A 24,327-nucleotide genomic window follows, 5' to 3' on the forward strand; every position below is an offset into this window, starting at 1 on the left:
TTCTGCGGTACACGTGTGGCTGATCAGAAGCCAGCCGCACAGTTTACAGTGGAAAGAATGATGCAAGGCCTCACTGGAGAGCCAGCTCTAGGAACGTAGGGCTATTTCTCACTAGAATTTATCACTCTGGCAAGAATTCCAAACCCACGGCGGACAAAGGCATGTTCCCCGTGGTCAGAACGCAGTCTGCGTCTCGCATCTAAGAGAAGTGGTGGTGTGGAGGGTGGGCCAACCAGCAGGTGTTTAGGGTCCCATCTTTTTTATACATTCGGTTTCCATAGCCAGTCTCAGTGATGCCTGCTAACTCTCCTCCTATTATAAAGAAAACATATAACCACAGGCTGAGCACAAGTACGTGTGACACACCCTCTTCAAGAGCCTCCAGTCCCAAGTAGGAAGTCACCTTTAAGCAGAAGGAGGAGTTTCCACTCGACAGAACATTAGGGGAAAACTCTGCATTCACAGCCCCCAACCCACTCCCCACATTATCAGGAGAATCTAGATGAGTCTGGCAAACACTCACGTCCCAGTGCTCAAAGGCAGCTCAAAGCCACACGCAGCTGCCCCAAAGAGGAATTCTCAGACCAGGGGCTCAAAGTTTCACAGGATAGTCTGGGCACACTGTCTGGGGTCAGAATTTCAGTCCCCCATCTGATGCAAGGTTTAGGGGTGAAAGAAAGACAAAGCTTGAGCCTTGGGTCAAGCAACTGCTCTCCCAGCATCATCCTTCCACTGGGAGGAAGTAGTGGAAGCCCCCCTTCCCCCAACACTCCTGTTTCCCTTGACCCTCTGCCAGCCTCATCCTGGCCACCTTTGGAGCAGAGAGGAAGTGCCCTTCGTGTCTGGTCTCCTTCCTGGCCAGCACACTTTGAGACATTCCCTCTGTGGGCTCCTGGAGGTTCTGTGACTTCAGAAGGAACCTCAGATCCGGAGGGCCCAAGATCCTGGAACACAGTATCTTCCTGTAACTGTTGTGACTGTCCGGGAGGGTGGGGACAGGGGCACAGCTGGACAATGGGTCTGCACGGCCTCGGAGAGCAGCCCAACCAGAGGCAGTGCCCTGAGATGAAAAACAAACAAGCGGGGCAGGATCCATCACCAGCTTAGCTGCAGGACTTCAGCAGCTCAATTCTCTGAGTCTCCATTTCCCTGCCTGAAAAACGAGGATAATTAGTAGCATGGAGGTTGTTATGAAGATATTTAATAGGTGTAAAGTACATAGTAAGCATCCAACAAGTAGAACTTCTGGCTGACAGTTTAAGATGCTGTACTGCCCTTGACATCCCACTGGCTTGTGGGACAGGCAGGGATCGGTGATTTGAACCTGGAAACCTGTCTCCTATAGCAACAGAAGAAGGAGAAACTACAAGGGACCAAAAATTAACTGCACACATGTGCAGCTGGGCAAATTAGAAACAAAAAGGTACAAAAAGGCCAAAACCCAACTGTCACTTCTGAGGTGCTAGAGAAAAGGGGGTCCTGTTCAGGATCCCTGCACACAGCACCAAGGGGGTGGGCAGGCCACCTAAGTCACGCCTCCTGCATCCACCCCTACCTTCACCCCATATGAGGGACCAGCTCATCCCTCGGGGATCCTGCAAAGGAACTGTTACTTATTCTCCCTGCCTGGGGCTGCCGCACAAGTCTCAATAAAGCCTTGCCTAAATTCCTCCTCTGGCCTCTTATCAATTTCTATTGACCAAAGAGTCCCAGGACCCAGGTCGGTATCAACTATGTGATCACTGTCTCTTTTAAGTCCCGGGGGCACTTCTCTGTTCCTGGCCTTATCTCCCCTGCCAGACTCCCCTCTTTCAGACAGACGCAAGAGGCCTGCAAATATCACCCAGCACGACAGGAAAAGTAAAAAATAAACATAAGACATCGCCCGCTGTCATGGCCGCTGTGATCGAGGGCGAAGGTCAGGGAGGGTCAGTTTAGACAGCGCCTCCTTCCATCCCAGCACCTAGGCCACCTTGGCCCGCCGCCACTTCCTCTCCATTTCCTGCCCATTTCTCTGAAAATGGGCAGCCGCATAGGTGGACACGGCCTCTTCTCAGAAGGGGCGCTTCGCCTTCGCCCTGCTTCCTGGGCCTGGGGGATCGCCGACCGGCCTGAGGGGCAGAGCCCTCCGGCCTGAGGCCTGGGAGGGGCCGTTGCGGGCGTCCATCGCCCCAGGCTCGAGCAGCCCTTGCTCCCCTCCAAAATTGTCCCCGCGGTGCCTGCCAGGGCCGATTTCGCCGGAAGCCAGAGCGAAACCCCTCCTACCTCGAGGCCCCACCCTTTCGAGGCTGCGCAGAAGGCACCAGAGTTAGGGGGCACGCGCATCCTCAGACCCTGACCTTAAGACTCGCCTTCTGATTGGCCAAGCCTCTCAGCGAGGGCGCGCCTGTACAGGCTCAAGGGGCGGAGCTTCAGCACAGGGCCCGCCCACCCCGAGGCAGGCTGGGCAGTGCTGTAAGAAACTTCCGGAAAACCACTAAGTGAGCTCCTGGGTGGGAAACTTGCGTCTGTACCTAATCCCTTTCTCCACACCCAGGTCACTGTCATTCTAACACACGTATTGGATTATTTGTTACCCTTAAGACCCTTCCCTGCCAAGTTATAACTTGTGGTCTAATCACCCATGAGAGTACTATACAGTTATTTTTTTATGACTCAGATAATAAATGAGACATACATATATACTTTTTAAAAAATTATTTTACCTGTATGTCCCAGGTACTATATTAAATATGCCAGTACTATATGAAAAAAATGTTGCTTATGCATAATGCCAAATTTAACCAGGTGTCTTGTATTTTATCTGGCAAGCCTATTTATTATAATCGTGTGTTCATCACTGTGACCACCTGATGGATGTTGCCATGGATCCTGATGATCCACGAGGGCAAGCACCTGTCAGCTTTTGTGTCTCATTGTCCAGCACTCAGCAGTGTCTGGCCAAAGACAGGTAACTGTGATAGGCTGACCCTCTCCGCAAAGATGTCCCATTCTATTGCCAGACTATTTTCCAGACTTTGCTGATGGGATTAAATTAAAGATTGTTTGAGATGGGAATGATCCTGGATTCCCTGGAGGAGCCCAAGTCATCATGAGGTCCTTACGAGAGAAAATCAGAGAGAGGCAGGCGACTCAGAGAAGGTGATATGATGCCTGAAGCAACAGAGAGAGCATGTGATCCAGGGTCATGAACGGAGGGATGGGACCCTCTCTAGAAGCTGGAAAAGGCAAGAAAATGGATTCTCCCTGAGAGCCTCCAGAAGACACGTGTCTGGCCTTGTGGAAACCTTGATTTTAGTCCAGTAAGAGGGACTTCCAACTCCTAATCTTCAGGACTTTAAGAGAATAAATCTGTGTTGTTTGTGGTGACATTTCAGTAGCAATAGGAAACTCCTACAATGCCCAACAAGTATTTGCTGAGTGAGAGAAGGAACGGATGAAAGAATGCAAAAGGCAGGTTTGGAATAAGACCTAGGTCAGAGCCCAGAGCGTCAGGACACCACTCTGGCCTCCCGTGTGTCATGAGACCCTTGGCCCGTGAAATGATCCCAGGGCCTCGGTTTCCTGATCTGTGGCACAGGGTCACTCCTGAGACCCTCAAGGACTGTGAGCCAGCCAGAACCCAAAATGTTCCTGTTGGCTCCAGCCATCCCATCACCGCATCCTTTCTGGGGCCACCCGCTTCATCACCTGCCAGGACTGTTCTATGCTCTTTCATCTCTTCACTCACGTTTTTACAATAACTATTGTGGTTATTACCCTGTTTTCCTGAAGGAGGCAACTGAGGCACAGAGAGGTGGAGTCACTACTCCAAGGTCGCCCAGCGGTTAAGCTGAAGAGAGTAAAACCATCAGGGAAGGAGCCTTAGATGGGTCCCTCTCCCGCCCTGGGTCTTCTGTACCTCGGTGTACGCTCCCCAAGCAGATATTCCTCTTGGGGACATGAAAGTACCCCTGCCAGAGTGTGGAGATCAAGACCTATTCTCAGCAAAGACACGTCACAACCCTGAGAGGAGGTGAAAGGTGAGTGTGGGGAGCCCCACCCTGTCCTGGAGATGGAATTCAGATGTGGGATGTCATAGATTCCGAGAGCCCGGAACGTCTGGCTCACCTGGAACGTGGGAACGCCCTTGAGAGGCCCCTCCCCCACAACCGGGAAACGAGGGGGTGGAAGGAGGGTCCTCTCTAATCCAGGTTTGCCCCAAGGGAGGACCCCCCCCACACACACACACACATTCCTGCGGGCTATGTGTCCCCGTCTGCCCTTTAAAATCCAGGCGAGCCTTGGGTCAGCCAGGAGGAGGAAGAGGAGGAAGAGAGGCGGGGCGGCTAGCCTGGGTGGAGGAATCCCCAAACCGGCTATTTTTAGCCGGGGAATTTATTCCAACACCTTCCCAAAATAGAAAGCAGCCTCCTAGCCTAACAAAAGGCCGGGGCAGCTCGAGAAGGGGGTGGGGCTTCAAGAAAGGTGGCCTCGGGCAACCCCTCCCCGCCACCCCTCGCCCGCAGGTCCTTTCTTCCCAGCCGGTACACTATAGGACAGGCTGTGCGCGGAAGGGGGCTTCCCTCGTGGGCGATCCAGGGACTTAGCGGGGTCGGAATGCCGAGGAGCCGTAGGGACCCTGGAAACTGGAGTCTCCCCCTCCTCACTGCCCTGGCCCGAGGGCTGCTGACCCGGGAACTGGGAGGGCCCGAGCCACGTAGGCTAAAAATAGCCCTCGCCTCCTCCCAGGCTATTTTTAGAGTCCATTCGTCCCGTCCTCAGCGCAGAGGCAGCCAGCCGGTGGGCACACCCCGCCGGCCAGCCGGGGCGCCCGGGCTCAGACGCGGGCACCGCCTCTGGCCACCGCAGGGGCCAGGACTGGGGAGAGACCCAGCGTGGACAGATCTGGCTTGACTGCCAGACTTGTTGGGTGGCGCCAGGATAACCCAGGCCTCTCTGAGCCCGCTTGCTGCGGAAAAGAGAGGGAGACAAGCAGTTGCGGGGTCCAGACCCCAGAAGGCGCTGGGCAAAGGGGTCTTCCAGCCCCGGCCCCTCACTCCTGACTGAGCCAAGGCCTATGCCCCAGGCAGGCAAGTCTCACAGATGAGGGCCCGCGGGCCTCAGTTTCCGCATCTGTGAAGTGGGGACCTTGGTCGCGCTCAGGGCTGGTCGGAGCCCAGCGCTCAGCCCGCGGCCAGGCAGGTACCAGGCGCAGCGCACGTGTCACTTTCATTTCTCCGGTTCCCCCTCCCCGCCCAGGCCGGCTCCACAAACGCTGGGGCTGATGTCATCCCAGCCGGGTCCAGCCTTCCCGCCCGGCCGACACAGGCCGGCGCCGCCGTCACAGGCGTTTCTGCGCCAGGGAATCCCGGCCCCCGCGCGGAGGCCCCAGTGGAAACCCGTGACGCCAGCGCCCGCTGCCGCCGCAGGTCTTCCGGCCCGGGCGGCGGGGCGGGGCGGGGCGCGGCGTGATCCTGCTGGGCCCCTCCCATTCCGCCACCCCCACCACTGCCAACGCGGGTCCGGGGAGCGCGCGTGCACGTTCGCGGAGCGCAGAGTGCCCGGGCGCCCGCAGGGACGCGCGCTTGGGGGGTTCGAGCGTGCACAAGTTCACGGGCATGATCTCGTGTGGAAGGCACCGTAGGCCTGCGTGCGGGAATCTGGCTAGCTGTAGGGAGTGAGTGGGAATCCCTCGCCTGACCCACCAGGGCCTGTCTGTGTTATCTGGGGTGGGGAGGTGGGGGCCCAGCCTGGACACACACACACTGCCGAGTGCCGGTGGCCTGTGGGCGTGGGGCCGCCGCGATGACTCTGAGCCTGTTCACCGTCTCCGCGCCAGTCTGGGAGCTAATTACTGTCAGGACTAGACGGGTTGGCTGGAAAGATGAACAAATCGCAGTGTGTCTGCAGCACGTCTGGGTCTGCAGGCCCCACTGGCGTCTGTTGGGGTGTAGGGCGTGACAACAGCGCTGAGTGCCATATGCGCCATGGGGAGCCCTGGACATGTGCGTGGGACCTGGCGGGTCTCCAGTGGGTGTTGGAGGCAAGATCCCAGCCTGCATGGGGGTGTGTGTGTGTGTGTGTGCGCGAGTGCGAGTGAGAGAGATCTGTGGAAGCGTTCACTCCCCTTATGTAAGAGATGGATCAATAATAATTCTCACCTCCTATATTATGGGGAATAAATCAATAAATGTGAGGTGTTTACCCACGGGAGGGGGCCCAGTGACTCCACTCCTGGGTATATCCAGGAGAAATGATAACTTGGGTCCACACTCAGACCCCATGCATGTTTGTAGCAGCTTTATTCTTTATCACCAGAAACTGTAAACAACCCCAGTTATCTGTCCCAAGTGAACAGGTAAACAGGTCAGGCCATACATACAATACTACCCAGCAATAAAAAGGAACAAACTGACTTTGAAATATTGACCCTCAGTAGGAGAAGCAGACACAGAAGGCCACACAGGATGCGATCCCATTGATGGGAAATGTCCAGAACAAGCCGATCCACAGACACAGAGAGTGGGTTCCTGGTTGTCAGGGGTGGTGGGAAGGCCTGGGGAGTGCCTGCAGTGGGGCCGGGCTGGTTCTAGGGGGTGATAAAAATATTTTGGAATTAGAGATAATGGTTGCACAAGTCTGAATCCACTAAAAGCCACTGAATTATACCCTTCAAAGGGGTGAATTTCATGGCATGTGAATGGTAATCTTTTTTTTTTAAGGGGACAAACTGCTTACACAGGCAGCAAGGTGATGGGTCTTAGCTGCCCTGTGCTAAGTTCAAGGGCCAGACTAAGAAGGCTGGATACTGTGTGATCCTGTGTATGTGACTTCCTGAAAAAGGCTGAAGCCTAGGGACAGGGGAGATGGGTGGTGGCAGGGGCTGGTTGTGGGGGAGGGGTGGACTACACAAAGCGCAGGAAGGGAAGTCTGGAGTGGTGGCCTGCTCTCAGCCTTGATTATGTAAGGATTATACAACTGTATCCTTTTGTCCACACTCACCAAATCGCACACCTAAAAAGTATAAACTTGCTGTTTACAAATTAGACTTCTATACACTTGGCTTCAAAAAAAAAGTTAGATTTTTTTTAAAGGGTATTTTTTTTGAAATGGACCATTTTTAAAGTCTGTATTGAACTCGTTACAATATTGCTTCTGTTTTATGTGTTTTGGCCCTTGCAGCAGTCCTGCATTGGAAGTCAGAGTCCTAACCACTGGACCACCAGGGAAGTCCTGAAAGTAAGGTGTTTAGAAAAGTGCCAGTTACTTAGTAGAACAACAGTAGACGCCAGCTGTTACTATTACTGCCCTTGTTGCTGCTTGTGTCTGTGCATGTGCAAGTAGCCTCAAACCCTAGGTCCCCAAATATGAAGCTTGGGTCTTGGGGACACCTGGAGCACTGGAGCCTCCCTCTCCAACATACACACATCTGTGAGGACATACACAACACACAAACCATGAGCACGAAAGCACGTGTGTGGACATACATACAAAAATACATATGCATAGGGACTTCCCTGGCAGTCCAGTGGTTAGGACTCTGAGCACTGCAGGGGAGTGTGGGTTCGATCCCTGGTGTTGGGGAACAAAGATTCCATAAGCCTCAAGATGTGGCCCCCCAAAATATACATGGGCGTAGAAACACACACAAAACATATCCACACAAACACATGCATGCACACTTATAAATACACATAGAAGCACACATGTGTTCATGCAAACGCATGTGTGTGCACACATGGGTACCCACAAAAACATGCACACACAGCTACACAAGTGCCCACATACACAATTACACACAAAAAAACCACGTGTACACCCATACACACAAAAACATACACATGCATGTCACCTACACACACACATACACACACACACACACACACACACATATACTGGCAGGACAGGCACCCCAGGTGTCCCATCTGGAGGCTGGGGAGGAAGCCTCTGAACCAAGACAGGAAGGGGACGCATGTCTGTGTGTCCCAGATTGGGTCTCTGTCACTGTGTGTGTGTCTGTCTGCCGAGGTGGGCATTTCTGGGCCGCCAGCCTCACTCTCTGTCTCCAGGACCCAGACAGGTCATCTACCCCCAGGCTTCCTCCTCGCCTCCCCCAGCGTGGTCCCCACCTTCCTGTCCCCACCTTGGCTGCTGGCCGTGGGAACCTACTGTTTGGGCTGAAAGAGGGGCAAGAGGGGCCCAGCAGCATCCGCTTCTCACAGTTCCACCTCCCCTCTGGGCTTCAGTTTGCCAAGCTGAAAAATGGAAGGATGGTTTCTGGGGGGATCCAGGAACCACCTCTCCAAGCCTCCCCAACTCCGCACAGCTCTGACCCTGCCAACTCTGACAGAGTGTTTTTCTGGAGGCTTCTACAGACATAACCTAAGACTGAGAAGAATTTCAAAGGGTGGAAATCCAGGCCTCAGTGCCACCTGGTAATAGATGTTCATAAGGTCAGGGGCAGGGTTCATCACGCCCAGAAGAACCCCTCCAAACCCGGGTGTGGACACCCAGGGGCCTCAGGAGGGCAGGTCTGGAGCAGGCTGGCGGATGGAGAGCACAGGCAGATTTCAGGCAGAGAAGAGGGGAAATTGTGTGCCCAGGAAAGTATTTCTCCATAAGGCCAGTGTGTGCATACCTGACTCTGGTTTCTGCAGGTGAATGAATTAAGGTGGCCTCAGGTGTTTCCTGATCCATGTGCATGGTACCCCCAGGTGTGCACAGGTGTGAGCTTGTTCACACCCTGCATACATGTCTGGAATGTCAGTCCAAGGATCTTTCTGTCGTTCCCGGAGGTACAGGTGCCCAGCACTTGATGAACACTTGGTACATCATTGCATAATGATGTTTCCACTTACTGTGGTTCACTCCACAAATACTTAGCGAGAGCTACACAACTGACACTGGAGACACACAGGAGCCTAAGGCCGAACACAGACTTGGGGGCCATAGCCTGTGTCGTGTGGTTAGCATACAACCCACAAGTGAATGCAAGCCTGTGTGTGTGCACAGCACACATGTTGGCCCGTGGGCTGCAGGGTTCTCACATGCAGGCACACAGGGGTGTGTGTATGTGTGCGCGTGTGCCCAAGCGTCCCTGGTGGCTCCCGTGCAGGCATGTCCAGGCCAAGCCAGGCTCCTCCTTGGCACTGCCCGCCGGCCCCACCCATCTGTCGAGAGTGCCCAGGGCCAGGTGGGACTGGGCGGGCCCGGAAACCTCTCCCAGCTGCTGTGCCCAGTTTCAGGGAAGCCACCCGCTGGCGAGCTGCCTGCAGAGCCTGCCTGCCTTTGCACCTGCCCCCTGGGCTTCCAGGAAGCTGATGGGGGGAGGCCCTGCCCCCAGCCTTGCCTGCATGTGTCCACTGCCCAGACCCACAGGTGGAGGGGGAAGTGTGCAGCCGGCTTCCTCTCCCTCCTTCGGAGCCCTTCACAGCCAGAACTAGCAGAGACTCAGGAGGGGAAACTGAGGCACGCACAGGGGCCCCTTGCAGAGGGTCCCAGCTCTTGGAGTGCCCCAACCCCAAATCCGCCTGGAGTCAGGGGTCTGTACAGAGAACGTTTGACCTGGGGAAGAGTTTGCAGTCTTGGGGGCCTCACGTGGTGCTTGCCTGTGAAGGTATGCGACAGGAGGGTTTCCATCTGCTCCTGGGGCCTGCACAGACGCGGGTGTTGGAGGGCACAGTCGTCTCAGTGCCTGCTGATAGGCATTGGTGAGCCTGTCAGTGCCTGTGCACAGTGGGTGCAGGCACGCACTCAGGTGCCACATACAGTGCTGTTTAACGTCAGTGTCTGTACACCGTGGGCGACGCACGCACAGAGGGCGGTCCTCTCCGCAGGTGTTTGCAGGCAGGTGGGTGCCCTCACACAGTAAGCCTTGCGCTCAGATGGAGGACCGCCCACAGTAGCATTTGCAGGGAGGAGAGGGGGCTGCCCACGGAAGGCCCTGCACGCAGATCGGACCGGGGCTGATCCCCATGGGCGTCTGCAGCCGAGAGGAGCTCCGCCCGGCAGGCCTCGCGCGCGCAGCCCCGCGCCTCCGCGGCCGGCTCCCCACCTCCGCGCCTGGCCCGGCAGGTCAGGCGGCTCCGGCGGGGCGTGGGGCGGCCGGCGGGGCAGGGAGGCTATTCCGGGGCTGGCGCGGTGCCCGGGCCCTGCGCGCCAGGCCGCCCGGGGAAGGCGCCGCTCACAAAAGGAGGGTCTGTGCAGACGCCCCGCCCTCGGCCCGGCCGCCCGCCGCCAGGGCCTGAGGGGGGAGACGCCGCTGGGGCCGCCGCCGGCCTGGACACCCCCCTCCACGCCGGGGCAGCCGCAGACACCGCGCCTGGCGGGCACCACAGGGAGGCTGGCACCGCGGGGCACAGGAGGGGGTCGGCGGCGGGCGCTGGGGCTGCGCGCCCAGGATGCACCCGCGGGGCGCTGGTGAGGGTCGGGACGTGGGGAAACTAGGGGGACAGGTCTATGCATTTCTACCACTCGAGGATTTCTGTCTCACACACACCCGCCTCTGTCTCCAATTATCCAATTTAAGGATCGAGGAAGCCGGGACTCCTGCCTTCTGGGAAGGGAGGGGCGTCTGGGGCCTGGGTCAGCGCCCCCCGCCCAGTGTCTGGCGGGAGAGCGGGGTGGATGGAAGGGGTAATAAGCGTTCTCCGGGCCCAGCGCTCTGGTGTATTATCTGCTTCGCCTCGCCACGTGGGAGGGTGGTTAGACTTTCCCTTTAGCGGAGGGGGAAACTGAGTCGAGCTTGCGCACACCGGTAGCTGGTTAACCGCCGAAACGAGATTCGAATCCCTAGCTCTGCGATTGCCCTTCCCCCTCGGGCCTGAACTCTGCCCCTCCTCTGCCCTGCCATCGGACCCAAAGGCACTGATGGTGCGACTGCTGTGTACCCGTTGGTACAAACGCCATCCTGCGCCTACACGCAGGCAATTGCGCGCTCACGCCTGGGGCAGGCGCGCACAGGTGTGCAAAAAGGTCGTAGGCCCAGCACAGGTAGAAAGAATCAAATAGTCACACACCAATCAGCTCTCCCGGAAGTCTCTCCCTGCTGCTCTAAATGCCTTGCATATTTTCACTCATTTAATGCTCACGATGCCCCAGAGACGGGCACTCCTATTCATGTGCCCATTGTACAGATAAAGAAACTGAGTCCAAAGAGAAGCAATTTTCCCAAGGGCGTGGCCTCCACAGCGTTCCAGCTTCCCTGACGAGGTGGTGTCACTGTGTCTGGCGGGGCCCCAGCCCTTGGCAGGGCAGTGTGTGTGTTCTTTAGGGACAAAACAGTCTGTCCCAGGTCACCCAGATTACCGATGGGTTGTCCAGATCTGGCCTTGAATCCTCACGCCAGGAGCACTGAGGGTCCCATGAGGGGCTTGGCCGTGAGGGGCCTGGTGGGGGTGGAGGGGGGAGAGAGGTGAGAAAAACAGACAGTAAAAAATCTGCCCACAATGCAGGAGACCCAGGTTTAATCCCTGGGTCAGGAAGATCCCCTGAAGGAGGAAATGGCAACCCACTCCAGAATTCTTGCCTGGAGAATTCCACTGACAGAGGAGCCTGGCCGGCTACAGTCCATGGGATCACAGTGTCGGACATGACTAAGTGACTAACACACACACCCAGCCCAGTTGAATCTGCAGCCTAACCCAGGAGACAGTTAAGGCACAGAGGGTGGCAGGATGAAGTGTCATTCCAAACCCTCCAAGACAGGGGTGAGGTAGGGGAAGCAGATGGAGCCAGAGACAGGCTTTCAGGGGTCCTGCCTGCCTGCAGGGCTTCCTTGAGGAGGAGGCAGGTGAGGTGAGGACAAGAGGGTGTGTGGATGTTAGCTTGTGGAAAGGGAAGGACAAAAGGTTCTGGGCAGAGGTTAGAGGGCCAGGTGTGCAAGCAGCCACTGGACCCAGGGTGGGTGTGCAATGACTCATGTCAGGGGTGGGGTGGGACGCCTCCACAGATCCTGAGCTTTAGGGAGGTGCTAGTGCTGCTGGGGTCCCAGGGACACAGGGCAGGCAGTACAAGTTCAAACTTTGGCAGGGACACACACCCTGCAAAGCGGATGAGCCCCCAGATACAATGCAGGTGAGAAAAGTAAGACACAGAATGCCATAGAATGTGTGATTCCATTTCTACGAAACGTCCAGAAGAAGGAAATCCAGAGAGATAAGAGTGGATTCGTGATTGTCAGGTCTATTGGAGGATGGGGGTGACAGCTAATGTGTGTGTGAGTGTGGGTACCCCGAGAGGGGTGTGCACCCAGTCAGGCATGTACCCAGCTGGGAAAGAGTGCTGGCCTATACCTTGTGGCTCCTGGTACCGAGCCCCCCCAGTGGCAGCCTCAGCGAGGGGGTACCTGCAGTAGTGGCCAAGCCTTGGTGACCTCTGGCCACTCCACCCTGAAATCTGGTGGGGGCAGGAGTGTACTGGGGTGCAACCTGCCCACTCCTTGTACCCCTGGATTTTTAAGACTCCTGGCCAAGCCCGGGCTCCTCCACGCTGGGCCTCAGGCTTCTCTTCTGGAAGATGAAACAACAGCATCGTCCTCAGTGGGCAGTGGTCAAGTTTAAGGGTGTTTGCATGCAAAGAAGACTGAATCAGTGAGCTGCTGTTAACTCCTCGGAACAGCCGTTGGGTTCCGGGTTCCGTTAGGAAGCCTCAACGCTTTTTTTAACGACAGCAACAACAGTAGCAGCAATAGTAGTAATAACAATAATGGGAGAACTGGTGTGAGAACGTAAGAGCCATGACCTTGAACGTTCCCACGTTGGCACACTGGCAGCCGAGTTCAAAGCCTCGGTTCGCCTCTCCTAGGAAACCACGCCCCTAAGGAGTCACACCCATGTGAAAAGCCACTCCCCCTACGAGCCTTCAGTTCTTCGCCTGCAAAGAGCCAAATATTCGAAGTTTAAATCAAACCGGGTCAGGAACGCTGCCCGCGGAGAAGCAGAGGGACAAATCAGCTAATCCTATCATGATTTACAGGTTTTGGTCCCCAAGGGATTTTCTCTCTCTCTCTCTTTTTTTTATGTTTGCATCCGAGTTAAAAATACATTGCTTGAAAATATTCTTCATCTTGCCGACTGAGTTTTTGGGCGCTTGCTGCCTTAAATTTTGCACGGCAAGTGTGTGCCGCTCGCCTCACCCTAGTTTCGGCTCTGCTAATTCACAGGATGGCTGTGCGAGGATTAAAGGAGACGATTCTGGAAATGCAGGGGACAGTGCTGATAACAGTCCTCGTCGTAATAATGGGTAATCCTCTTAATACATTCTGTGTCAGGGAAGCTAATCTGAGGAATATATATTTCGTTTAACCTCAGCAATTTATGAGGCAGGCAGATAGCATTATTACTCCCCCTTTTCAGAAAGGGAAACTTTAAAGGCACAGAGAAGTTAAGGTACCAGCTCAGGGTCACACAGGTGAGGTCCCACCCATGCCCTGTGTCTCGTTGGAGCCCAGGGGCCTGGGATCGTCTCCCCACTGCACAGGGGACTTAGGGAGGAGAGGGTCATAGGTCATACGGCCCTTATGTGTGGCCAAGGTCAGGACGGGGACAGAGCTGCCCACACCCACGGGCGGAGCCAGCGAGAGCTTTCCCACAAGCGGACCCGACTGGGGGATCTCCAGGTCAGCTATGGGACAATGACACCCCCCCCCAACCTTAGTCCTTCTGCATCGCGCCGCGCCCCGCCCCCCACACTGAGGTCCTGGCTTCTGCTCCCTCTCCCCTCTCCGGGCCCTATCTCAGGGATCTTTCTCCCCATCCCCCCCACCCCCTCACAGGCCACCGCCATCACGCGGGTCTTCCGTCCCCTCACCTCCTAACTCCAGCAGGAACCCCCTCCCCTCTCCCCTCGGACTGTTGGCTCCTCCTCCACCCGCTCAAGTCTCTCTCACTTCGCGCGCCCACTCGCTACAGGGATTCCTTGGCTCTTCTCCCCCTCCCGCTCTGGGTTCCCCCTCGCCCCACACCCCATTCTCTTCAAACTCCTACCTCCACCCCCCCAGGGCTCCGGTCTCTCTACTTACAGAACCTCCCCTCCCCCAACCCCCTACAGGGATTCTTTTCAATCCCCCTTAGACCCGCTGGACCCCCCTCCTCTCCCACCACACCCCTCTTGCTCCCCCTCCTCGCGAGCCGGGTATCTCCTCTTAGCACCTCCCCTCCCCCACCCCCTACTGGGATTCCGCCCCCTCCCCTGTGCTGGGTGGGGGTGTCCTTACTCCCTCAGGGCTGCTTCTGCGTCTCCTCCACCCCCCCAGATCTCCCCTCCAGGAGGGATCCCTACCCCGCCCCCACCTCCCCCTCTGGGACTTCCCCCTTGCTCTTTCACTCCCCCATCCTCCCCCGGCGGGGCTCCCCCCAGCCCCGTGACTCCCCCGGGGCCGTCGGGGTTTTCCTCACGCGCCCACGTGGGGCTCCGTGGAAAGGTCGCGCCTGGGCTGGTCCCCGGGTCGGGTCGCCCCTCCCCACCTGGTTCCCAGGCCCGAGGTGCAGGGCTAAGGGGAGGAGGTGTTGCGCAGGTGTCGCGAGCCCACTCCACAGGCTCGGGGCGGAAAGACTGAAGCCGGAGTTCGAGCCAGGCTGCGCTCCTAACCGCCCCCCCACCCCGCAGGGGGTCACCCGCCTGAGACTTTGGGAGAACAAGGAGGTGGCCGGCCAGGCTTCACAGTTTCGATTTAGAGGCAGAACGTAGCCGCGTGCCAAGCCCAGCTGGGCAGGGAGCACGACTTCCTGGGGTATTTTTCTGCTTGTTGATTTTAGTTTGAGGAATGAAAAAAAAATTTTTTTCTTCAGTGGAGTGAAGAGGCCCATCCTAGGAGGGAGCAGGCTTGGGTGGGGGGGTGCCCTCTGGGGGATCCCCAAAGTACTTCTTGCTAGGCCTGAGCCCAGGGGCAGCTCTGAGCTCCATGCCCACCTCGCTGTGTGGTCACAGGTGGCCCCTTGACCTCTCTGGAGCTGGGCTGCAGTGGCAGCTGAACAGGCAGGGGCTGCAGCCAGCCCCCCAGGGGTGCGTCTTCATGTGCCCAGAACCTAGGGTTGGCTCCAGCACCGTCAGTAACAGCAGCCGCACGGCGGCCAGGTTTCGTAATAAACCGGTCTTTTAATTGCTACGGGGCAGGAGGAGGGGAGAAGAAAAAAAAGAGGCAAAGATTTGTTGGACTTGGGTGGCGCCGGCTGCAGAGAGAAGAGGCACTGTTTTTGCAAGGAGCCTGGAGCGGCTAACTCGGACTTAAGTAACACTTCCTGGTGAGCCTGCAGGAGGGGGTGCATGGGCACACTGCTGGAGTGTGGGGGGGAGGGAGGGGCTGGTCCCTCATAGAGGCTGGACTGCAAATACACAAGAACCCAGAAGTTTTTAAAATTTATTACAAGGCCATCATAGTAGAAGTAAAAATATATGTATCTGTAAGCTTCCCATCTTTCAGTGGTTCAAGTAACAAGTGCAAGTAACAAAATAGATTGTCAATATACTGAGTTTGCAAGCTGGGAGTTCATGGGTACAGAGCAACATCAGCCCCTGCTCCCAAGTCCCAAAGTATTGTCCTGGCCGGGCTGCCGACCCTTGGCCAACCAAGGCCCGTTTTTTGCAGATGTCAGCTCAGGTCTCAAGAAGGGTGGGGGCTGCAGTCAGTCCCACCCCACCCGCGAAGTGTGGAGCCCAGGCCCTCCTCGGTGGGGGAAGCAAGCAGCTCCCCGGCTCCTGCGTCTGCTCTGTCACCAGGCCTGAGCTCCCGGGTCCCCTCTCCTGCTGGCCCGGGTCCTGTCTTCTCCTCACAGTGGCCGCCGCTGGCCTCCCCGGCTCCAGGCTCCCCGCCCTGGGGCGGCCGCACACTCCCTCTCCTGTCTTCAGTCTCCAGCGATCCTGCCCCCGATGGTCTCACGGGTTGGGTTGTGGGGGGTGGTGTTCTGGGAGGGAGGGGGGGGTCAAATATTTATGTGGTTTTGTATTTTCGGCAGCAACAGTTTCCGACACTGGGCGGGGTCTCAGCGCTCCTGGAGGGAGATGTAGGGGACCCACTGGTTGTTCCCCCTACTTTCTTCGCAGTAACTGGCCACCTCCACCAGGCCGTGGCTTTTCCAGGTGTCTGTGTGAGGGTTCTGTGGGAGGGCGAGAAGAAGGGGTTCAGCAGGAGTCCCCAGGAGTGGGTGGGGAGTTTCCCTCTCCCAGGGCTCCCATGGGGAAAACAGGCTGGCTCAAAGTAACTCGCTGGGTGAAGAAGGCTGGAGGCCAGCGGGTTGCCCACGGGACATGCCAAGCGTGGCTGAGCGCTGAGCTGGTGCACACCGGCCAGCTCCACTTTGTTGACAAACACGGGCCCAGGTGCCGGGTGGGGGTGGGGCGGGGCGGAGGCCCAGTTCGCTCACCGTGACCAGGAGACAGTGCAGGTCCCGGGCCTCGGTGGTGCCCTGGGTCTCGGCCGGCTCGCCCAGCAGCTGCGCCAGGCGCTGCATCCCCGACACCCTCACGATGTCGATGTCGTTGTCGCAGCAGAAGGACTGAATGAGCGTGAAGTGGATCTGCAGGGCGATGTCGTCCTCCTCCTCCTCGTCGATGGCCAGGAGGCAGAGGACCACGCTGTCGGGATCCCTGAGGGGCCAGAGGGGGATGGGTGGGTCAGCTGGGTACTCGGAAGGGCCCCCCTTCCCGTGCGGCGGGGAGTTTGCAAAAGCAGAGAGCAACTGCAGGTGTGCAAGGGATGGCGTCTGCAAGCAGATGGTGGGGTGGGGGAGAAGATGCTAGGTTCAAAGGCCAGGCGGGGGTGGGGGGTAAGTCAGGGACACAAACAGGCGACTGTTTGCAAGTGATGTAGCCCCAGCATACTGCAGCCTCCACGCCTCAAAAAAAAAAGCAGAAAGATCCCCAACCCACAATGGGGACACATGGGGGTGTCCCAGACCCATGCAAGAGAGGGGTGCAGCAGGGAGACTGCAGAGCGGAGGGGGTCCCCACCCGCGCCCAGCCGGGAGACAGAGTCTGACTCACACATTCATCAGCTTGGCCGACTCGTACACCCCCACGGTGAGGCGGTCCTGGCGCTGCGCGGCCACCAGCAACTCCTCCACCGCGGCGCTCACCGTCTGCATCCTGGGGCCAAGGGAGAGCCGAGGTCAGCACGAGGCCAGGCACGGGGCGCCCCGTCCCCGCCCGGCCCAGCCCGGCCCAGCCCGGCCCAGCCCGGCCGACCTTAGGCGGCGAGGGCGCCGCTACTTACTTCTGCGCCGCGTTGTCGCACGCCACGAGCTCTTCCAGTGTCATGTTGCAGTTATAATCCACAGTGGAAAACAGCCTCACGACAGGTTCAAGGAAGAAAATGCAATATCCAAGGCTGGAGAGCCCAAAGCCTTCCCACGGAGACCAAGCGTTCGTCAAGACCTTCGGAAGGCAGCGAAATCCAGCCCAAAAAAGGCGGAAAAAATTGCAAGTGTCTCAGCAAGAATAATCCAAGTAGCAACTGCAAAAGATCCGAGTCCTCAGCGTCAGCGATCTGAGCTTGCGGCGGCCGGCACCACCTTTTATAGACTAAGAAGTTGAGGGCGTGGCCCCAGTGACCAGTTCGCCCCTCCGATTGGACAAAACACAAAGGCGAGAGAAATTCGCGCTGCGGTTGGCCGGCGGCGGGGAGGGGGCGGGGCGCCGCGCGGGGGAGCCCCACGTGGGGGCGAGAGCCGGGAGGAGGGCGCCGGGCGGGTGGAGCAGGGGGGAGCTTGAGTGCCAGAAAAGAAAAAAAAAAGCAGAAGTTTTCTCCTGATTTCCCGGCAGCCGCGCCGCGTTTCGGGGCGCGCGCGGGATTTCCAGCGCGCAAGGCGGCCCAGACTTTCGGGGGGGCCTGGAATCCCCTCCCTGTCCCCGGAGAGTCCCCGGCCCGAGTCTTTCCAGGTTCTGCAGGAGTTTTATACGGAGAGGGAGCCCAGTCTGCAGCCCGAGCCTTTCTAGGTGGTGGTGGTGGGGGTCGCCCCAGGCTGCAGGGACCCCAGCCCCTGGGTGACTTTACTTTCTGGCCCTTCTGTTCTTATCTGTCTAATGGGAATGTAAAGTTGGCCTCATTAGATTGCAGAGAGCCCTAAATAAAGTGAGGGATGCACAGTAAGCGCTTAGCACGCGGTGGTGGTCTCAGGAGGCCGCCTCTATATCCCCAAAATTGCAGGTTGCGAAGGCGGCCTCAGAGTCCCCACCTGTCCTATGACAATGCACACCGGCCTCACTGGGTTGCAGGAAGCATTAACTAATAAGTGGAGAACACAAGCGGCACTTGATAAATGTCGCCTGGTAGTCTGGGAGGTCGCCTCGAGTTCCCCAGAACCAGAGGCTGCAGAGCCCAGGGCCGAGACTCGGTCCCCCTCTCCAACCCCGCGAGTTTCAGGGTGGGGCGCGAGTGGGAGGCGCAGGTGGCTCGGCCTCGCAGACTCCACGCCCCCTGCAGGCGCCTGGCATTGCAAAGTTTGACTGCACCTCCTCACCGCGCCTCTGACTGTGGGGGGAAATCCAGGCCCGAGAGAGGGTGAGGGGAGCCGGTTCATCTGTGCGCCATGCGCTGCCACCTTTGCGCGCTGCCACCATGGAGCGCTTTCTGTGATGGTGGCCGCTTTTATTCCCTCCGGAGTGGGCGCTGAATGTATGGAGCGCGCACTGGGTCCCAGGCTCTCCGTATCACCGTTCATTGACTCCCCAAGAACCCGGGAAGCATGGGCTATGCTTATCTGCAGGATGCAAAAGGGTAAACTGAGGTTTGGTGAGGCCTCCACTAATCCAAGGCCCCAGTTAGTTCGTGCTGGAGTTACACGTGTGCGCCAGGCGCGGCCGCGCGCTCGGACAGCCGCCAGCCACGCCATCTCCCTGGGAAAGCAGTTCACGAGCCAGGCGGGCAGGCCCGCGTGGGACTGGCTCCCACGGTCGATCGGGGGCTCCCGTATGACTCAGCTGCACCCCCACCCCCGCCAGCCTGGGGTCTGGCCTCGGCTTCACGGCTTGATTCCCCCGGCTCCCTGGCCCGCGGTCCCGCTGACGCATCGCGCCTCCTCCGCGCCGCCCACCGTGGGGGCGCGAAATGTCCCGGGCGCTGCGAGGCGCGGCGGCGCCACCTGGTGGCCACTCGAGGTCCCTGCGCCCGCAGTTCCGGAAGGGACCAACCGGCGGGGGCGGAGTGTAGACGAGGTGAAAAACCCGGAACGGGTGACAAATGCAACACTTTATATACATACGTATATATATATGCAACATGTATTAATAACTTTATAGATTTAATTTTTTAATCAAACTACTGCCTAGGCTACTGTGGGTTTTTTAATGGTAAAATATGCACGATATTTATCATTTCGATATTTGAAAGTATACCAGTCGGTGGCATGAAATACGCGCACAATGCTGGGTAACAATCACCGTGATCTAGACCCAAATCTTTTCTATCATCCCCAGAGTAAACTCTTGGGAATGGAACACGAACTGCCACCATCTCCTGACACCCACCATTGACTTTTTGTCTCTATGAATTTGATCCTTTAGGGACCTCGTATAAATCGAGTCATACTGTATTCGTCCTTTGAGTCTGGCTTACTTAACTGAACATAATGTCCTCTAGACTCATCCACAGTTGTTCATTCATGTGTGTGTCACAATTGCCTTCTTTCTGAGGCTGAAATATTAGACTATAGATGGACCACATTTAGTTCATTCATCTGTTGATGGGCACATGGGTTGTTTCCACCATTTGGCTATTGTGCACCCCATTTTTTTGTCAACAAAGTTTTATAGGGACCAAGGGCAAGGTATAGAGTAAGGGAATTTTGAAGGAATGCCACAAAACTCAGTCATCAAGATAATATTGTAGGGACTTTCCTGGCAGTCCAGTGGTTAGGACTCTGCTTCCACTGCCAGGGAGGGGCAGGTTTGATCCCTGGTCTGGGAACCAAGATCCTGCAAGCCACATGGCGAGGCCAAAAGAAAAAAAAAAGATAAGCAATATCTTAATATAATATTATTTTTAACCAATATCTATACCCAAAAATCCCCATCCATGATGAGCAAAAATCAAGGTTTTAAAACAGACATGATCTGACAGGGTGGGGGGTAGAGGGCAGGGAGGTGAGTTGTTCACTTGCAAGGTTAAATCCTGACTTTATGTCCAATTTTTATCTTTTCTTCATCGTGATTTTTTTGCATTGATTTTTATTTTTGAAAATGTTACATTAAAATATTTATCTTGGGACGTCCCTGGCAGTCCAGTGGTTAAGACTCTGTGTTTCCAATGCAGAGGGCATGAGTTTGATCCCTGGCCAGGGAATGAAGATCCCACATGCCATGGATCATGGCCAAAAGAGGAAAAATAAATAAATGAAATATTTATCTTGATGACTGAACTTCGGGCACCCTCTTAAATTTTGCTCCTAAGGTAGGTGCAGCCATGAGAATGTCCCTGTCTGCTCTAGAAGAGGTGACCCTTTCTTCCGAGGAGGAAACCCACACCCTCCTCCTGGAGAATCTGTGAGCTGGGGACTTCCCCAGTCAGGAAACCGAGTATATCCACACTCACCTTGCAAATGAGATTCCCTTGTCTCTAGAACTGATAAATGTAAGTGCTTTAAAATTTAATTTTACATTGCACTCAAGGTACACATGAGAAGACTACCTGGTGATCCAGTAGTTAGGACTCTGTGCTTCCACTGCCGGGGCATGGGTTTAATCCCTGATCACGGAACTAAGATCCCACATGCAGTGGCCAAAAAAAAAACCAAAAACCAAAAAACACATGGATATGCATAAGAGCAAACTTTTCTTGAGGATTTATTACATGCAAGCCTTTCATAAGCAGTTTCTCCTTCAGTGCCCAGGAAGCAGCCCTGTGTGGTGGGTGCACATTTGCAGGGGGTGGAATAGAGACCCAGGAAGACCGTGCTGTTTATCCAGAGGCACAGAGCTCAGAGCTGTCTGAGGTTATTCCAAGATGCTTTTGAACTGTGGTGTTGGAGAAGACTCTTGAGAGTCCCTTGGATTGCAAGGAGATCAAAGCAGTCAATCTTAAAGGAAATCAACCCTGAATATTCATTGGAAGGAATGATGCTGAAGCTGAAGCTCCGATACTTTGGTCACCTGCTTTGAAGAACTGACTTGTTGGAAAAGACCCTGATGCTGGGAAAGATTGAAGGCACGAGGAGAAGGGGACAACAGAGGATGAGATGGCTGGATGGCATCACGGACTCAATGGACGTGAGTTTGAGCAAACTCCAGACGATAGTGAAGGACAGGGAGAAGCCTGGCGTGCTTCAGTCCATGGAGTCGCAGAGTCGGACATGACTGAGCGACTGAACAACAACAATTCCTAGATACTCCAGCTATTATTCTCAGAGGCAGGGGTTAGGACAGGATATGTGGTCCAGAGGGAATGGGCTAGGGGGATGAGGGTCACGAAGGTCAGACTGGGGACCAGACAAGCAAAGTGAGTTTTGAAGGATGAGGAGGTATTTCCTGGTGGAGACAGGAAGTGGTCTGCCCAGTGGAGAACACAGCCTGGACTGGGCCTGGCCTCTGGGGGAGACACTGATGAGGCTGATTCAGAAGGACTTGGCTTGCCCTGGTGGGACCAGGATGAGGAAGGAAGGAAAATTGTGGGGGAGGGGGGTGCAAAATTTAAAGAGGCACCAAAAACTTGGTCATCAAGATGATCTTTTTTTCTCTCTTTCATTTTTTATCAAGATGGAAATCACATACCATAAAACCCGCCCATCTAGAGTGTCTAGTTCAGTGGGTTTCTGTGGAATCACAAGCTTATGCAACCATCACCAGTAGTCCAGAATTAGACAAACTATTTTTCTTTTTCTTGGCTGCACCACACGACTTGTGGGACCTTAGTTTCCTGACCAGTGATCTGAACCAAGTTTCCCTGCATTGGCAAGTGGATTCTTAACCACTAGACCACCAGGGAAGCCCCCTGATCCTGTCTTGATTTATAATTTTTATAATGTAGTCAGCATGGTGTAGGGTGTTTTTTTTTGCATTTCTTTTAATTTTTTAAAATATTAAAGCATGTTTGGAGGTGAGCCCTTTGGGGGGGGGCGTAGGGTGAGATGAGACCTTGAGGGTGGGGCCCCTGGGATTAGTGTCCTTATAAGGAGGAAAAGAGCCCAGAGCGCTCTCTGCCAGGTGGGGACACAGTGAGACCAGGAACCAGGTCCTTAGCAGGAACCAGCCACACCAGACTTCCAGGACATGGAAGAGTCATGTCTATGATTTAGGCCCCTCCAGCCTGTGGTGTTTCTGTTATGGTAACTCAAGCCCAGTAAGCCAGGAGGGGTGTGAGGGGCTGGGGTGAGGAGCATGGGGCAGGGGCAGTGGGGGTGACCAAGGAGACTGCCTGGCTTTGAATCTCCCCCTGACCATCCCGCCACCCCACACCTGTGCTTCAGTTTCCCCCTCTGTGAAATGGAAACAATATATTATCTAGGACCCTTCTGAGCATGGAATGCATTCATTCTGGTCCACACTTAGGAGAGGGCTCTCTGCATGGTGACTGCCCTCTAAGTGGGGGATTTAGGCATTGATTGAAGGCCATCTGGGTGCTGATTCAGCGCTGGGAGTGGTGATAATGCAAGTGCGTCGGGTGTCGTGGTCAGGGTGGGGTTCTCTGAGGAAGTGACATTTGAGCTGAAATCTGAGTGACGTGAAGCAAGTAAACTAGGAACCTCCGTGATGGTCCAGTGGCTAAGAATCCAAGTTCCCAATGCAAGTCGCCCAGGTTCAATCCCTGGTCAGGGAATGAGATCCCACATGCCACAGCTAAAAGAAGATCTCAAACACCATAACTAAGACCCAGCACAGTAAAATAAATAAATATTGGGAGGGTCTGAATTTGACTTGGGGTTAATATAGCAAAGGAAACCATTGTCAAGCTTGAAGCAGGGGAGGGACTGGCCTCTGACATCATTTTTTTTTTTTCTTTTTTCTCGAAAATGAACGAGACCTGATTCCGGTCCCCAAGGAGCAGCTTCCGGGTGGAGGTGAGTCACCATCTGAACTTGGAGACACTGGGAAGTCAGGATGGGCTGGGAGGAGGTGAACAGGACACACACCAGGTGGCAGAGATGTCAAGGGCAAAGGTGAGGAGGCCTGGTCACTTCTGGGGGTGCTGGGGAGGATGGCAGTGGGCGGGAGGAAGCCAGAATGTCTGTGTCCGTGACATCTGGGCGAGGTGCTTGGTAGGGGCCACTCTGCTCTGTCAAGCTCACCTGGTTCAAATCCTATTCCACCCCTCACAAGCTGTGTGTTCTTGGGTTGGTGACCTAACCTCTCTGAAACTCCCTTTCTTCCTGAGGAAATCAAGTTGTGAAAAGGATGATAAAAATCCATGACCTAGACTGGGCTTGGCCTGTGGAAAGAGCACTGTACACCTTCCCTATGGCAATTACCTTGAAAGCCACTTGAAGCCAACTCCTTGTTCCCAGATGCTCGTGCTCCGCCCCCCCCCAAACAAGTTCTCCCTGGAGCACCCAGAGGGCTTCCACCAAACCCACAGTCTCACCATGCCCCTCTTCTGCTCACCCTTACCCGCTGTTCTCTGATTGTGCCTTTGCCCCTACCGGTCCCTCCCCTCAACCCAAAACAGAGATGCATTTTTTAAAAAAGGTAAAAGTGTGATTCTCACTTGAATATCCAATCAATATTTGTCAGAGTTTGCAAGGAACTCCTTAACTAATGAAGGGACGGGTAAGATGTCTTCTAGGCCATCCAGAGACTGAATTGAATTTGTTTGGTTGATGCAAAATGATACAGTACAATCGTCCTTTTTCCATGATTTACATGGATGATTTACATTTACATGATTTACATTTGTATAGATGCATAGAGTTCAGCCCATTGTTTTTTAGGTGGACATGGTTCCCATAAGACAACCCTGACTTCAGATACCAGCTGTAAATTCATCATGGGTGGAGATTTTTTTCACATATGTTTTGGTTTAAAAAAATATTATATTATAATATTACTTTTTTTTTTTTAACCTCACCACTCAGGTTGTGTGATCTTAGTTCCTTGAGCAGAGATTGAACCTGTGCCCCCTACAGTGGAAGCGCAGAGTCCTAACCACTGGACCATCAGGGAAGTTCCCCCAGAGTTTCTTTTTAGGGTAATGAAAATGTTCTAGAATTGATCGTGGCCATGGTTGCACACATCTGTGAATATACTAAAACCACTGAATCATACACTTTAAAGGGTGAGTCATATGATGTGTGAATTACATCTCAATAAAGCTATTAGAATAAAACAACATGGCTGCAATTCTAGGATTTCTTGACAGACCCATTTCCCTCCCGTTTACCTAGGCTGGGTCTGTAATGGCCTTGACCTCAGATCGTGAGGGAG

At 55.3% G+C, this 24,327-nt stretch overlaps 1 protein-coding gene and 1 long non-coding RNA gene across 2 annotated transcripts; both read right to left on the reverse strand.

Moving 5' to 3' along the window:
- Positions 1–620: 620 nt before the first annotated feature.
- Positions 621–3,959, reverse strand: LOC145510008 (uncharacterized). Its single transcript, XR_014056603.1, has 3 exons — positions 3,902–3,959; positions 3,760–3,832; positions 621–1,153 (listed from the first exon to the last, which is right to left on the reverse strand). It is a non-coding gene; the product is annotated as an uncharacterized LOC145510008 (long non-coding RNA).
- An 11,367-nt stretch (positions 3,960–15,326) lies between these two features.
- Positions 15,327–17,466, reverse strand: GADD45B (growth arrest and DNA damage inducible beta). The gene is made up of 4 exons (XM_081499941.1): positions 17,192–17,466; positions 16,963–17,064; positions 16,344–16,566; positions 15,327–16,076 (listed from the first exon to the last, which is right to left on the reverse strand). The coding sequence occupies exons 1-4, from the start codon at positions 17,233–17,235 to the stop codon at positions 15,963–15,965; spliced, it is 483 nt and encodes a 160-aa protein (XP_081356067.1). The 5' UTR covers positions 17,236–17,466; the 3' UTR covers positions 15,327–15,962.
- Positions 17,467–24,327: the final 6,861 nt, after the last annotated feature.

Source organism: Giraffa tippelskirchi, chromosome 6 (assembly GCF_054371585.1).
Source record: "Giraffa tippelskirchi isolate mGirTip1 chromosome 6, T2T-mGirTip1v1.2.pri, whole genome shotgun sequence".
NCBI classification, from domain to species: domain Eukaryota; kingdom Metazoa; phylum Chordata; class Mammalia; order Artiodactyla; family Giraffidae; genus Giraffa; species Giraffa tippelskirchi.

Excerpts from the sequence above, each read along its gene's own strand:
- GADD45B (XM_081499941.1), bottom strand. The coding sequence starts at position 17,235 with ATGACACTGGAAGAGCTCGTGGCGTGCGACAACGCGGCGCAGAA. Across the intron at positions 17,065-17,191 it reads TGCGACAACGCGGCGCAGAA|GATGCAGACGGTGAGCGCCG; the intron begins GTAAGTAGCGGC and ends CCTTGGCCCCAG. Across the intron at positions 16,567-16,962 it reads TCGGCCAAGCTGATGAATGT|GGATCCCGACAGCGTGGTCC; the intron begins GTGAGTCAGACT and ends CTGGCCCCTCAG.